Below are 16,813 nucleotides of genomic sequence, written 5' to 3' on the forward strand. Positions count from 1 at the left end.
TAGAAAGATAATTATATTAAGCCATATTCAATATATACAATTGAAATCGAAGCCCTAGTTTATATTAACTGTTAATTTCCTTAAATTGTTTCTCCTTTCACTGTTTTTATTTTCTAGTTTTAATCCATTTTTAATTTTTATTCCACCAAATAGAAGTAAAAGTTTAATTTTAACGTACTTAACTACAATCCTCGTGGGATCGACCTCACTCTTGGTGAGTTTATTACTTGTAAACGATACGTGCACTTGCATGTGAAAAATATCACAATAAGTTTTTGGCACCATTGTCGGGGATTGTTAGTTAATATTATTAAAAATTAAATTTTGTTCTAATTTAGTTTTTCTTCTCAATTTTAGTATTAATTTTGTTGTTTCAAATTTTTATCTTTTTAGTATTAATTCAGTTTTTTTTTTTAATTTTACTAATATTTTACTGATGAGTTTGACCTGCAAGGTAAATCCAGATGTTATACCTTGAGGATTTTGCCCAACAACACAATGAGTTATTATATTCTGCTTGGAGGAGATTTAAAGAGCTTGGAGAGAGATGTTATCCCACTTTCTCAAGTGGATGTTTTACGTGGCTCTTTTATAACGGACTTAATGATGAAACAAGAAGCTGGATTTATTATGGAGCAGAGGTAACTAGAGCGCCTCTATTAATGAGAGGCTATGATGTAATAAATCTGTTGAATAATATGGCAGATTTTGATTACGACTGCATTGGGATATATCACTTCAGGGTTAGAGTCACCAATACCCACCATATTGCCCAAACTCACCCCAACCAACTGAAAAGCACTTCTACAATCACTTTCAAGAGAGATTAATCGCTTAACGAATATGGTGAGATCCTTATGTGATAATTCAATGGTTCATGATTCGGAATGTAATAACTCCAATTATGAAAGTTATGAGAGTTATTGGTACAATGAAGAAGGGACATTAGTTGAATAGAAGGAAGATAATGAGCCTACAATTGAGGATCAAGATCCTTTTGAAGATGAACTCATTGAATATGAAATCACAAGTAAGGGTATGGATAGCCAATTGGAGAGTGAGCAACAAGAAGAAGGGTTGTTAGATGAAAGTGTGGATACTGTGACATTGGAGGATGAAGAAGAACATGGCATCATTGATTCGACTTCATTAATGATATTGACTAATAAACCACCAATGGATCCATATATATATATATATTCCATCAACACCATATTATATCCTCTACGAGCTACGAAATGCTTCTTCCCAAGCTCATCATCCAAAGTCTTATGTTGTTGGTACTGACTTTGATTCAAACTCATCGTTTGCCATGCTTGAAGGCAAGTACAACAACAATTTTCAAGTTGTCTTGCATGACGCTTATTACGGGCGTCAACCACTTGTTGATGTGGCCCTCAGATAAGTTTTCTTTCCTTTTTCTTTAATGTCACATTGAGGATAATGTGTCACTTTAGTTTGGGGGGTGACTTAATTTTTATTTTTAGTTTTTTGTTTCTAAGTATTATGTCTTTTAATCTTTAGTTTTTAGTTTTTATTGTTTTGAGTCAACTTTCTTTATATGAGTCAATTTGAAAGTGTGTAGATAGCATGATTTGAAAAATTTATTTATTTTTTGAAAAATTTGTGTGCTTGGTGATATTACATTCTTGACTAATTTCAATTTTTTGCTTTAAAAGAACATGGAATCATATTAGGTAATTTTCTAGTAATTGAATTGATTTATGTATGCTAATTGGGACATGTGGAAAGTTGTTTGAAAAGTTTTAGAACTTGCTTGCTCGCTATTTGAGGCGAAATAATAAATTATGCATGACTAGGAAAGTGATTTAGGCAATTTTTTGGATCGATTGTGTCTTTCAAGCCATCCCTGTAATTTTATCCTAGTTACCTTTTTTTTTAGCCTTAACTTATTCTTAATTTTTATTTAACCAAATAGAAGTAAAAGTTTAATTTTAACGTACTTAACTACAATCCTCGTGGGATCGGCCTCACTCTTGGTGAATCTATTACTTGTAAACGATACGTGCACTTACGTGTGCAAAATATCACAACAGAAGCGCTCCAAGTTGACATAGTTGACAACATGTCAACTTGGGTGCTAAGTGCATCACCAGGTGGTCCGGGCACCGAGTGCCTAGGTGCTTCAAACGGGAAATGTTCTGATTCTGATTCAAATGCCTCTAACATGTTTGTGAAAAGTCTTATTCATGTCTAAGCACAAAGTTTGAGCTATTTGCACTAAGGCAGACTCAAAAATTGAAACCCTAGATAGGAATGTCAACCTGGGCGCTGGGTGAAAATCTTAAGCATCTGGGTTGACTTCCAAGGTGTTGTTTCGTCCTATTTCAAGGTTCGAGCCTCAAACTTGGATTCTTCTTATTTCTTAATTCAGATTACTGAAAGATGGTGAGTTGAAAACAATTTGGCGGGATCTAAACACTATTATGGAGTTTCTAAAGTCAACTTGAGCGCAAGACTCGGGACCCCTCTTATGTCGACTGCTATAAAATATTATTAAAATAATCAAATACTAAATAGTAAGAAATATGATTAGAATACTATTTTAATTTTTTTTGACTATTTTACCTAAAAAAGTTAAAAAAAAAAATATGATTGGAGGATCTAAAACCCTTAACATCTACTATTTAATTATTTTTGTTGTCACCAAATATTTATATGCAATTAATCGAACCAACCAACGAGGAGGTTTTTCAGATAGACCTAAAAGCAAATTTGATCTTCATCGAATTTGGGGATGGGCAACAGTAAACAATTGCTAACATAAATATGTACAATGTATAATAATTTTCAGCCATTTCCGAACAAGTTTCTGCGTTCACACGTTCAACTGATAGTCAAATATTGATAGTACAGAAAAGATATAGCAATAATTATTGGTATGCACTTTACTGACACTTTGACATAATAATCTTCCCTATGTACTACTTTTTTTATGGAATAATTTTAACTACACTCTTACCACCTCATCCCTTCACTAGCTATTAAGAGAGTTGTTATTAGACAATTTAAGCTGTCTAATATTATATGGATGAGGCTTGCTTAATAATTTTTTATTTTATTTATTTAATTATATTTATGAGATTTGATATCAAATTACAATATTAAGAATATTTTTAATTGTGTTATAAAAGTGAGAAATGTTACTAGACATGATGCTTAATACTTCATAAGGTAATAAGGAGTAATATTAATATTGGTGTAATTTAATATAAGGTCTCACTTATTTTAGTTTAATAAAAATTATAAAGAACTGTTGACCAATTATAAGACGTAGGGGTGTTCATAAAATAGCCGATCGAATCCAATCTGCACAATCCAATCTGCAAAGTGCGGATATCCGCACTTGTGCGGATTGGATTGGATTGGAAAATTCAAAATCCGCACTTGTGCGAATTGGATGTTGATTGACATGTAAAAGTAACCGATCCAATCCAATCCACACATATCTATAACAAAATTAAAAAATTATATATACAAATAACATTTTAATGTAAAGAAAATAGTAATTTAAAAGTCTAATACATATAATACAATTATATTGCAAAACTGAATAAATAAAATGTATATTCTATTCTTATATATTTTTTTCTACATACAATTTAAAATAAAATTAAATATTTTTTTTATATATACAATTTTTTTTCTTCCTTTGAATTTGTTATTTGTTATTTTATTTATTTAATGTGTTGTTGGAGACATACAATAACTATAATTTGTTTTATTTTGTTGCTAGTTATGTGAAAAAAAAATATTTTTTTATAAATATTAAATAATTTAATATTAAAAAGTAACTAATCCAAAGTAACCAATTAAATCCGCACTTTTGCGGATTGGATTGGATTGGATTTGAGCTATTGTGCGGATTGGATTGGATCCAAAAAAAATGGAATACGCACTAAGTGCGGATTGGATATTGTTTGACCAAAAAAGTGCGGATTGGATCGGATGAACAACCCTAATAAGACGTCGTGTTATAAAAGTACTAGTCACCTTAGTACCTTATAGCAATGCTCTATAAAAGTGGTGTTTACCATTTTTTAGAACTTTAATAAAGGTAAGCTCCAATAGTAGTGTAAAATGTGTTAAGTTTAACTCAGAGTCATACTAAAGTTGTGCTGAATTTGACACAAAAGATAACATAGGTTAAATTTTAACCCACAATCAATACTATTTTTTTAATTATTACATTACCACTCATTAATACATTTATTAATTAAAAAAACTTTTTTTTTAATTTTTAAATCACATTTTAATCAAAATAATTTGAACTAGTAAAAAATTTTAGTCCCAAAGAAAATAAAATAAATTAATTGAAGTGTAGATTTTCAATAAATATTAATTACTTAGTGAGTGTTTTTTAGCTATTTTCGCTTTTTGTGTATCGAACCCAACCATAAAAATTGTGTTAAATTTAATTTTGGTGCATATTCTTAGCTAAATTTAACACAAATTATACATTTTACATTGAAGATAATTTAACGATACACTACCTTTTATGATACTTGACACCTTAAGTTACCCCTTAGAGCATCTCAAGTGGAAGTACTTTAAAGAATGTTTGATGATATAGATCTATTTTTGACATATCTTAATGGATGCTTACTTTGGAGCGAAAAAGAATGCCAATAAAAATTGTCTAACAATAGCATCATTTATATCTTCTCTTTTTTAAATTATTATTATTTTGTCACAAAGTAAAAAAAAAATATATATATTTAATATACATTAAATTATAATATAATATATATCATAATCATATGGGATGAAAAATATATGAGAAAAAAAATCTAAAACAAGAATTTCTCTCCGTACAGGGTGGTTTTGAATTTCTCTCTGTACATGAGGGTTTTTCTGAATCGCAAGTCATCCTCTAAAGCTTCGTTTTGGGCTTCTGAGCTATTTTTGGTGCTCCTCCGCCTTTGATGCTTTCTTCCTGGATGTCAGTCCTCTATTTTGGGTGCTTAGGAACCTCTTCCCCGTGATAAGTGTTCTGTTTAGCGTCATTGGAGTAGAGACAACTATCTTTTGTAGTGTAGAGTTTTGAATTCCCTGGTGCTCCTCCGAGCTTGCTAGGTATTTTTCTGAGCCTCTTTATTGGTCTCCAGCTCTTGGTTCCTTCTCTCCTCTCGCTTGTGATTGTTGGGGATTTCTTTAGTTTGGGTACAATGCACAAGGGGGTCAACTCGACAAATGTAGTGCTTATTCCGAAGGTCCTGAACCCCCAGAATGTGTCCCAGTTCAAGCCTATATCCCCGTGCAATGTCGTCTATAAAGTGATCTCTAAGACTATTGCTAATCGGATAAAACCTTTACTTCCTAGAATCATTTGTCCCACTCAATATACTTTCGTCCCAGGACGCAATATCCAGGACAACAATGTCTTACTGCAAGTAATTATCCATTCTTTTAAGCTTAAGAAAGGTAAGGAAGGATTCTTTGTGGTCAAAAAGGCTTATGAGAAATTGAGTTGATCATTTGTAGAGCAAGTGCTGAAAAGTTTTGGGGTCCCAAAGTGATTTCGTGACAGGATATCCCAATGTATTATTACATCATCACTCAATATTTGTCTTAATGGGGGGCTGATTGGAAAGATCATCCCGAAGTGCAGTATTCACCAGGGGGATCCTCTTTCCCTGTACATTTTCATTTGGGGGCTGAAATCCTTTCTTCGTTATTGGATGAGGCTTTGGGAAATGGTAGAATTCAAGGGATTAAGCTGAGTAAGAATGGTCCAAAATTATCCCATTTATTCTTTGCGAAGGGCCTTATCCTTGTGGGAAGAGCTTATGTTGAGGAAGCCTAGAACTTTTGAGGTTGTCTGGAAAAAAAAAATATTTCGTGGTTAGGCCAGAAAGTCAACAAACCTAAAAAGCTCATATTTTTCAGCTCGAATAATTCTAAAGGAATGAAGAGGGAAATTAAAGATATTCTTGGTACAGATAGCCCAACTGGAAACATCAAATATTTGGGGCTTAGTGTGTTTAGAACCCGCTAAAAGGATGTTGATTTCAACTTTATCTTGGAGAACCTTTCTTCCAAGTTTCAAGGTTGAAAAGTGAAAACCCTCTCTAAAGCAGGTTGTGCCACACTTATTAAATTGATAGGTTTATCCTTTCCGGTTTATTCTATGCAAAACTACAAAACTCTCTCAATGGTTTGCATCTAAAATTGATGGCATTGACTGTGATTTCTGGTGGGGAAGTGAGAAAAGAAACCATGGTTTATATCTCAAAGCGTGGGATAAAATTTTCCTTCCCAAATCTTTAGGAGGGTTAGGCGTTTGGAAAACTATTGAGATGAATCATGCATTTCTTGCAAAATGGGAGTGGCAACTTATCAATAAAGACCAATCCTTATGTTACAAAGTGCTAGCTGCCAAATACCTCAAGAGTACCCCTTTTCTTCAAAGCAGATATAAGAACTTTCACTCATGATTCTGGAAGAATGTGGTTAAGGAAAAAGATATTTTGAGAAGGGGTGCTTGTTGTGTGGCATCTGATGGGAGAGATGTCAATATCTAGAAGGATGTGTGGGTGGCACATGGTAACGTCTTCTGCCCAACTCCGAATGGGGTTCCTTTTCCAGGATGTATGACTGTGGCTGACTTATTATTGGAGAATGGGGAGTAGGATCTCCCAAAATTGAATTGGTTGTATGATTGAAACACTGGCCATTTTGAAAGAGGGATAGTCTTCAAGGCAAGGGAGGGATCACTGGGTTTGGACAAAAAGGAACCAAATGGTAAATTTTCCACAAACCCAACTTATCTTTTGCAGGCTCTTGGGAGAAGCCCACAATGTCATGTCACTCTTTCTTTGTGGAACAAACTTTAGAATAGTAAAACGCATGAGCGACAAACAATCTCTTTTGCATCAACCACATCCTCTTCCTTGTAGTTATCAAAATTAATTGCGATATGGTGGTTATGGAGGAGGCTATGATGCTTGCAGCGGTGGCCCTTGATCATGTTGGGAAGGTGCTTTGGGCTGGTACTAAGCAGGTGCCTTATGCTAATGCTCTTGATCAGGAAGTAGAATCTTGTATGTTGGCGTTGGAACTTGCTGCTAAGAAAGGTTTATAATTTATTATTGTGGAGGGTAATTCTGACATTGTCTTTAAAACCGTCAAGGGGCTAAACTCGTGATGAAAAATTGATAACTTTGTTACTCAGTATAGATGCCTTATGAACTCTTTTAAGGGATGCAACTTTTCAAAGATGTCTAGGTCTTTTAACCATATAGCTCACAATTTGGCTAAGTAGACATTTAATCAAAATGTAACTAGTATGATTGGGGCTTCCTCAATACCAGATAACATTATTTGTAGAGGCCAAGTGGCTTGATTTGGTGCTTATATCTAATTATGTTTCTTAAAAAAATAATATAATATTCTTTTAATAATTTTTAGAGGTGCTTAGAGCACTCACATCAGTTTTTCTACTCTATTTTTTAAAATTACCTCATCAAAATGTTTTTTTTTTATTTTACCTCATACTTTTACATTATATAATACATTAGCTTCTCTATTTTTTCTATGTTTAAATATTATATATTTTAATATATTTTATTATATAAACAAAAACAATAAAAATGAAATGAAAAAGAATTAAAAATGTGAGAAAAATTATTAAAATAATATTTGAAGAATGAATAGTAATTCTCTACATATAGAGAATCACTATTCATGAGATAAAATTTTGAGCTATTTTAGCTCACTTCACAGAGCCCCTTTTAATAATATTTCTTTATATTTTCACATTTTCAATTATTTTAGCTCAGATGTAAGTGCTCTTACCCTTAGAATATTTAAAACAAAAAGTGTCAATAATAATATAGAATAGAGATTAAATAAAATATTATATTTTTAGATTATGAGGAGGTTTTTAACACTTTTTAAAAAAATACTATCATTGAAGATGCTTTTAACATTTCTCACCTATTAATTACTATCCCTGTAGTTTATTTTTTTTTTCTATTTTATTTTTGAGCTGAAATATAACTAGAAAATGCCTTTTCTCACCACTGTGACAAGAGAATATTGTGATTCTCGTTGTGATTTTTTCAAATATACAAAATTAATTCATTTGAACAAACCAATTAAAGGATTTCCAATCATGCTCTTTAAACACATCCATTAGCTAACATAGGTAATGGTCTTAGTGAACTTAGAAAAAATAAGCTTCAGCCATACAAAAATAATTCTATCGAGAATGGATAGAGAACTCCTTAAATGTAGTAGCTTATATTTTAATCTTTTAGCTATTGTAGCCTTCAAAAAATAAAAAGTAACGGTTGAAGATGCTTTTACAAGAGAAAAATATCATTTGAACAAATTAAAAAATTACATTTACCTTAAAAAACAAAACAATTTTGTTTCTAGCTATGTGATTGAGAAGCAAAATTTGAAAGAATAAGAACAAATGATGTCAAATTGCTTGAATATCCTTTCACTACGTATCCAGCAAAGAAAAATTTATATACAGTTCTCTTCTCTTCTCTTCACTTATTATTTATTTATTGTTATTATCTCTGTCCAGATTTCACAAACCGAGAATAGCATTCCAATTCCAAAAGGAAAATTTGAATTTGTATGCTTACATTATTGAATAATTTTTTTCCTAAACTTAAAATAGGGAATATTGGTAAAATGGGATAACATTTTCTTAATTCCCACAATACCCCCATTTGAAACCATCAGCCATCTCTCTCTTTCGCCTCTCTTTCTCTCTTTCTCTCTCGCTCGGTGCCGCACCCACACACCCACGGCAGACCACCCACGCCGTCGACGTTCAAACCATTTCACCGCCCCCACCCCCAAACGCACCACCACGGCTCACCTCCACCACCCACCCACTGTACCGCCCCCTCTCACTCTCTTCGTCTCTCTCTCTCGGACCGAACTGAAAAAAAAAAAAATAAACATATGGTCCGATGGTCGGACCACATGGTCCGACCATCGGACCATATGCCCTTTTTTCTTTTTTTTTTTGTTTCAATTTGAGGAAAACGAAGAGAGAGATGGACATGGTCCGATGGTCGGACCACATGGTCCGATGGGTCCGATTGGTCGGACCCCATCGGACCATGTGGTCCGACCATCGGACCATGTGGTCCGACCATCGGACCATGTGTATTTTTTTTTGTTCGGTCCGAGAGAGAGACAAAGTAGATAGAGGGGGGTATTTTTGGAGTTTTGAAAAAAGAGTCATATTTTTCATAGTGTAAAATGTATTGGTTCAAAAAAAAATTTTTTAAACATTTTTAAGTATAGAAAATCAAATTTCCCTTCCAAAATGCAAAATCCACATCCACAAAACATAACAAATTACCACTTTCGGGTTTGTACGGACACACTATAAATGGAACCAAACCGTTACCCCTTTGCTGTAAGTTTTGTAATTATGAAAGCCTCACGTTTTTTTGTTTCTTCTAGATATATTCGTTTGACAGAACACGCTACTCTTTTTCGGCCAAAGACCATTTAATATTTTATTGAAACGGTTTAATTATTTTCTTAGTGCAGTAAAACAAATCACTTCCCAAAACCCATTAACATTAACAAAAAGCCAAAAATACTAAACCCACGCTTCTCATGCATCTCTCTCTCTCTCTCTAATAATTAACCTATTAACATTAAACATAACCCAATTAATACCCTCCTCTTTTTCTCTCTAAAATGTTTCACAGTTTCCCAAACACCCACCACCACTATCCATATTCCATGTGAAGACTTTGAAACAAAATGGCCCATTTCAATGGCCACTCATCAAATCAAGTCTACCTCGTCCTTGTCAACGTCATCAATATCATGCATGAAAGTTCAAACACCACACTGCAACCTTTATTTTAGTCCTCAAACTATGTTCATTTCTCCCTCTCACTCACAGACAAAAGCTTCCATCTTTCTCTGTATTTGGCCATGACATACCTCAACCCAACACTTCCTCAACTATTGTTCTTCATATCTTCTTTGTGGGTTATTTTAACTGCCGCATCACTCGCCGGAGACACTGATATTTTGATTCGGGTCAAAAATGCCCAACTCGAAGACCCGAATGGAGCTCTTGACGATTGGGTTCCCAACAAGGACCGTCATCCCTGCAACTGGACGGGAATCACTTGTGACCTTAAACCTCTCGCCGTAGTTTCGGTTAATCTATCTGCAACAGGAGTTCGTGGTGGATTTCCGTCCGGGTTTTGTCGGGTTCGGAGTCTCCGGAATCTGATTCTTTCGAATAACGAAATCAACGGGACTCTGTCTTCTCAGGCACTCTTGTTATGTTCTCACCTCCAATACCTCGACCTCAACAACAACCTCCTCGTCGGGCCATTACCGGAATTCTCGCCGGAATTCAGCAGTTTACAGTATCTCGACCTGTCGGCAAATAGCTTTTCCGGCAATGTTTCCGAAAGCTTGGGGTTCCTTTCGTCTCTATCAGTGCTTCTTTTGTCGTCTAACTATCTCACTGGCCAGATTCCATCGTCTTTAGGGAATCTCACCGAGTTAATTACTTTGGGTATTGGTTACGTTACTCTGAACCAGAGTTCTCTGCCGCCAGAGATCGGGAAATTGACCAAGCTCCAGACTCTTTTCATGCCGTCATGTGGACTCTCCGGGAGCATACCAGAGACCATTGGGAATCTGGTTCAGCTGAAAATCTTTGATCTCTCTGAAAATCAACTGTATGGAAAAATCCCAGAAACCATCGGGGGAATGAAAAATATTGAGCAAATTGAGCTTTATAGCAATAGATTAACCGGCGAGTTGCCTGTAAGTTTGGGGAGCTTGAGTTATTTGAGTAATTTAGATGTATCTCAGAACTCTCTCACAGGGAAATTACCGAAGGAGGTTGCAGCACTGGGTTTGGTATCATTAAATCTTAACGACAATTTCTTCCAAGGGGAAGTTCCTGAAAGTTTAGCCTCTAATAAATATCTTCAGCAGTTAAAGATCTTTAACAATAGTTTCTCCGGTAACCTTCCAGAAAATCTTGGCCGCAACTCTGACTTGCAAGAAATCGATTTCTCCACGAACAAGTTCACCGGTGAGTTGCCTAAGCACCTCTGTTATAGTAAAAAGCTTTGGAGCCTTGTCGCTTTCAGCAACAAATTCTCGGGAAATTTTCCAACTACTCTAAGCGAATGTACTACTTTAACTTACCTGAGGATTGAAGACAATGAGTTTTCCGGTGAATTTCCTGCCCGAGTATGGGGTCTTCCCAAACTTTACTTCCTCAAACTCAATCACAATAGATTTGAGGGCTCTGTTTCCTCTTCCATATCTGGCGCCAATAATCTCACCACACTGTTGCTTACCGGCAACAAATTTTCTGGCCAGTTACCGGCGGCTATATGTAAACTAAGTCAGCTCGTGAGTTTATCAGTAGATAACAATCAGTTCTCCGGTGATTTACCTCTCTGTATTACGGAGCTTAGAAAGTTACAGAAACTTGTAATGGCGGAAAACATGCTCACCGGGAAAATACCCAGTTCGGTACATTCGTGGACCGAGTTGGTTGAGCTGAATCTATCTAAAAACCAAATTTCCGGCGAAATCCCGCCGGAGATAGGTACTTTACCGGTTCTGAACTATCTCGACCTTTCTGATAATCTCCTCAGTGGTGAGATTCCAACGGAGTTGACCAAGCTGAGACTCAATGAGTTCAGCCTTTCGAACAATAAGCTTCATGGAAAAGTCCCTTCGGGTTTGACTCAACCCCAATACATTGCGGGTCTAACCGGAAACCCGGATCTCTGTAGCCCGAATTTCACACCTTTCCCACCATGCTCCAGACCCAAACCCGCTACCCTATACGTGGTCATAATACTCTCCATCTGTGCCGCTCTTTTAATCGGGTCACTGCTCTGGTACGTTAGGAAAAAATCTGATCTATTCGGACCCAAACCCAAAAGGCTCTGCAAACTCACCACATTTCAACGGATGGGACTGAACGAAGAGGAAGTGATTGTGCCACTGACTGAAGACAAGTTGATTGGATCGGGTGGTTCGGGTCGGGTATACAAAGTGAAGCTAAAAACGGGTGAAACCGTGGCTGTAAAGAAACTCTGGAATGGGGAGAAAAAAGAGGATACGGATAAAATATTTGAATCCGAAATAGAGACTTTGGGTCGGATCAGGCATGGCAACATCGTAAAATTACTGTTTAGTTGTAGCGGTGAGGATAACAGAATTTTGGGGTACGAGTACATGGAGAATGGAAGTTTGGGTGACGTGTTACACGAAGAGAAGTGCGCAAGTTTATTGGATTGGCCACAACGGCTCACGATAGCACAGGGAGCGGCACAAGGCTTAGCTTATCTTCATCACGACTGCGATCCGGCTATTGTACACCGGGATGTGAAGAGTAACAACATATTGTTGGACAGGGAGTTCAGGCCCCGTGTGGCCGATTTCGGATTGGCTAAGTCTCTTCAGCGCCACGTGGCGGACGAGGAAGCCTATGGTGCCATGTCACGTGTTGCTGGGTCCTACGGCTACATTGCGCCTGGTAATTTTGTTTTGTCGTTTTCTAGATCACGCATTTTTTTTTTATTTCTTTCATTTAAAAATTGTATAATTATCGTCAAAAACGGTTTATTTATTTTAATTTTACAGTGTGGAAAGAATCGATATCACTGTAATAAGAGTTTGTTCGTTAAGATTATGCTAGCTAAAAATACCATAACTTAAAAGTATATATTACAGGATTAGGATATGCACCAGTACACATTAATTTCTTTATTGTTTAGATGTCAATTTCATAATTACTTTAGTAGAGTGACACATACAAGATTTATATCTATTGCTATACAATAATTAACACAATGAATACACAAGGTCTATCTATGTGGGTCTACCTAAATTGAATAGTAGTACACCACATAAGTTAAAATGAAGTGTTTGGTCAATGTAGATCTCTCAACATTTTATGACCATATAATATTACAAGTTTACATATTTAATGATAAATATATACATTTGTGCAGAGTATGCTTACACTTTGAAAGTGAACGAGAAGAGTGATGTGTATAGTTTTGGAGTTGTGCTATTGGAACTAATCACAGGGAAGAGACCCAACGATTCTTCTTTTGGTGATAACAAGGACATAGTGAAGTGGGTAACCGATGTCACTTTATCTTTGTCATCATCACCACAAGAAGATCCAACAAAAAGAAGCCATGATGATTCAGGCAGTAGTACTAATCCTTGGAAATTTCTTGATCAACTTGTTGACCCAAGGATGGATTTAACCACTAGTGATTATGAGGAGATAGAGAAGGTTTTGGATGTGGCTCTTATGTGTACCTCTAGGATTCCCCTTAGTAGACCTTCTATGAGAAAGGTGGTGGAATTGCTCAAACTCAAGGACCAGAAATTGGCTCGCTCCAAAACCATCAACTAGTTAATTACTTAATTAGTACAGTTTGGTGAAAGAAATAGGCAAAACAAGTTTTCTTTTTCACCATGTTGTAATTATTCGGATTAGCTAGTCATTCAGTTTTTGTTTGATTTTAGAAGAACTGCACAAAGTTCAGTCGGAAATTAGACAAACTTTGGTGTTTTCTCTTTTTCCATTATTATTACTATAAATTATGTTTTCAGGGTAAGAATTTGAAAAAATGCTAGAACAATCATATAAATTATTATTTTAATAAATGTTAGAATTTAGGAATAAGATGAATGAGGTTCCATCTCAAAATCAATTGACAATAGAAGGAGTAGTCCATTCATCTTATATATCATAAATTATTTCTACACATTAACAATGTGGGACTAGCTCTTAATACAAAAAGAAAAAGAAGTAAAAATCTCTACTTATAATTTGATGAAAATCGTCCTTTTTTTTTTCTTTTTCGTATTTCTTTTACATTTGTAAAAAGTTACGGTACCAATGGAGTGTGGATTTATAAATCATATGTAGCTATAAATGTAAGAGATTATTATTAATAGCCCTAATCCTTCAACCAATAACATAATCTTTATTTTTCTCAATTATACAAGTTATATCTCTAGCAATATGCATCGCCATATTATATACTTCAGTTTGACTATGGATTAGTATAACCCAAGCTGATCTCATAGACTGGTCACGGGCTATACCAACAAATAATGCAAGGCTAGTAACCAAAATGGTTATTAAAATGGTTGGTGTCAAATGTCACAGCTATGTCATCCAAAATTTAATTCCTCCGTTTTTTATTTCTTCTATTATAAAGTCTCCCCCTCCAATTAAAAAATTTCTCAAAATTATTACAATTTAATAAAAAAATTGATTATGGGGGCTACTGTTAATCAATTGATGCTTTGTGAGGAGATCAAATAGGATGTGGATGTGGTAAATGATTTGTTTGAGGACAGAGACAAAGATATCATTCTAAGCATTCCATTAAGTACAACCAGAATAGAAGATCAATGGTATTGGCTTCATGAGAATACTGGCTGTTATTCGGTCAAATCTAGCTACAAATGGATACAAGAGAATAAAGGGCAGTGGTCTACTGCTATGGAATCAAGTTTCTGGCGTGTCTTTTGGAAAACTAAAGTCCCTCCGAAGGTGCTGCACTTTGCTTGGAAAGCTGTATGTGGTTGTCTCCCTACACGTGTTCAGCTCCAAACAAAACATGTCCCTGTTCAACTGCAATGTGTGTTCTGCAACAGGGAAGAGGAGTCGATCATGCATGTTCTGGTACATTGCCAGTTTGCTCGTTCGTGCTGGTTTCGATCTGCCGTCTCTCTCGGTCAAGTTGCAGCTGCAACTTTTGGTGATTGGCTCCAGGATGTGTTGAGTCGTGGTCATGTAGGCATGTTCGAGGAAGCGCTAATGACTTCTTGGTCCATTTGGAAAGCGCGTAACGACTTGCTTTGGAATAAAAAGGCTCAAGTTGCAGCTGATGTTGTTTTTTCTGCACGAACAGTCTTTAACCATTGGAATAATGCTCGCTCAAACCGTTTTGAGCCGCTGCCTGCAATAGTCAATACACTTTGCACCAGCGAGCATTGGATTGCACCAGAGATGAATTGGGTTAAGGTAAATGTGGATGGGGCAATATTTGCATCTACACAGTCCTATGGCGTTGGTGGTATAGCCCGTGGAAGTGATGGCAGGCTTATCGAAGCTTTTTGTCTACATAAGGCCGACTGTGTGCAACCATCTTTAGTGGAAGCAATTGGTGTGAAAGAGGCGTTGAGCTGGATAAAGGAAAAAGGATGGCAACGCATAATACTAGAGGCAGATTCACTGGTGGTGGTTCAAGCCCTTGAAAGCAATGTCGAAATGCAATCTGTTTTTGGTTCAGTGATTGTTGACTGTATTAATCTTCTTAATTCTTTGGTCAATGTTTATGTCCGTTTTGTTAAGCGATCTGCTAACAATACCGCCCATTGTCTGGCTCGCGGTGCTTGTTATTGGTCAGATTGTATTTTTGTTAGTAGCAATGTTCCTAGTGCTATTAACATTGTTGTAAGTGCCGATTTGGCATTTCTATTTTAATGAAGTTTTCTACTTTTCATTCAAAAAAAAAATAAAAAAAATTTGATTATTAAAATCACAACACTTTTTGACTTATCATTTACTTTTAAATATCTCAAAATTTAATTCTAATAGTGCTCGAAATGAATGTAGGCAAGGTTTGCCTACATATTGGCTTGTAATTCTCTTTCCATTGATTACATATTATACTATCTTTCTTTCTAATTACTAAACTTTAAAGCCAAGTAAGTAATCAGATCAAGATTGGTAAGAAAGAAAGATACCACTTAGTCTTACCTCATTTCATTAAGTTTGCTTTAAAGTCAAGAAACGTATAATATCCTTTTATTATTATATACACAACTACAGTTTAATGTTAGAGATTATATCAATAGAATAAATAAATTAATTAAACCCAATTATAAAACAATACAAGAAGAATATATGAGATCGATTAAATAAATATTACAACATATATACATTATATAGATTGTTAAAATTTAGTAAGTTATGATTAAGGTGCATAAAGTTTCATTTCAAAATCAATTAGCAATGAGAGGAGCAACTCATTTATCTGATATATATATATGATATTTTATTTCCACACATTAGTAATGTGGGACTAACAATAATACGTACTTCTCACGTTTGAGCTTAGAAAATATGGATATAACGAACGACTTTTAAGACACCACGAGGGCTGAACGTGACATTTGAAAGAACTTTACAAGGCCAAATTGGAAAATTTAATTTATAGGTGTACACGTCGGGAAATTTGTGGATTTTCGAAATTGGCACACATTAGCCAAAAGATCCCAAATAGAAAAAATAGGAGAAAGTTTTTTGTTTGACTTGATACTATGTTAGAATTTGATAAGGTGTGATTAAGGTGCATAAGATTTTATCTCAAAATAAATTGATAATGAGAGGAGTAGCCTATTTATTTTATATATGACATTTTATTTTTACATATTAGCAATATGAAACTAAATATATATAATAAGTAGATGTTATGTGTAACTGCATATGCTTAGTTTTATTTTAAGTTTTAGTTTACTATTATTATTTTTTAAATATCATAAATAAATTTAAAATAAATAATACTCAGTATAAAGTAATAATTGTAGAAAATATAACAGTATTTTGACAAAATAAAAATTGAGTAATATTTTGTGTAGAGTTCTAAAAAAATAAAAATTAAAGTAAAAAATTAGTAAAATATAGTAAAAGTAATAATAGTGAATATTTGAAATTGAAAGGTAAATAATTGTTTTTTTTTTTTTTTGAGAAAAAAGTAAATAATTGGTTAAGTGTTGATAT

At 34.7% G+C, this 16,813-nt stretch overlaps 2 protein-coding genes across 2 annotated transcripts; both read left to right on the top strand.

Annotated features, from left to right (window-relative positions):
• The first annotated feature begins 9,162 nt into the window (after positions 1 to 9,162).
• Positions 9,163 to 13,631, top strand: LOC115712210 (LRR receptor-like serine/threonine-protein kinase HSL2). The gene is made up of 2 exons (XM_030640460.2): positions 9,163 to 12,532; positions 13,011 to 13,631. The coding sequence occupies exons 1-2, from the start codon at positions 9,943 to 9,945 to the stop codon at positions 13,424 to 13,426; spliced, it is 3,006 nt and encodes a 1,001-aa protein (XP_030496320.2). The 5' UTR covers positions 9,163 to 9,942; the 3' UTR covers positions 13,427 to 13,631.
• A 522-nt stretch (positions 13,632 to 14,153) lies between these two features.
• Positions 14,154 to 15,514, top strand: LOC115713630 (uncharacterized). The gene is made up of 2 exons (XM_030642117.2): positions 14,154 to 14,168; positions 14,348 to 15,514. The coding sequence occupies exons 1-2, from the start codon at positions 14,154 to 14,156 to the stop codon at positions 15,512 to 15,514; spliced, it is 1,182 nt and encodes a 393-aa protein (XP_030497977.2).
• The last annotated feature ends 1,299 nt before the right edge of the window (positions 15,515 to 16,813 follow it).

The sequence above is a fragment of the Cannabis sativa genome, chromosome 4, assembly GCF_029168945.1.
Source record: "Cannabis sativa cultivar Pink pepper isolate KNU-18-1 chromosome 4, ASM2916894v1, whole genome shotgun sequence".
Lineage (NCBI taxonomy): Eukaryota > Viridiplantae > Streptophyta > Magnoliopsida > Rosales > Cannabaceae > Cannabis > Cannabis sativa.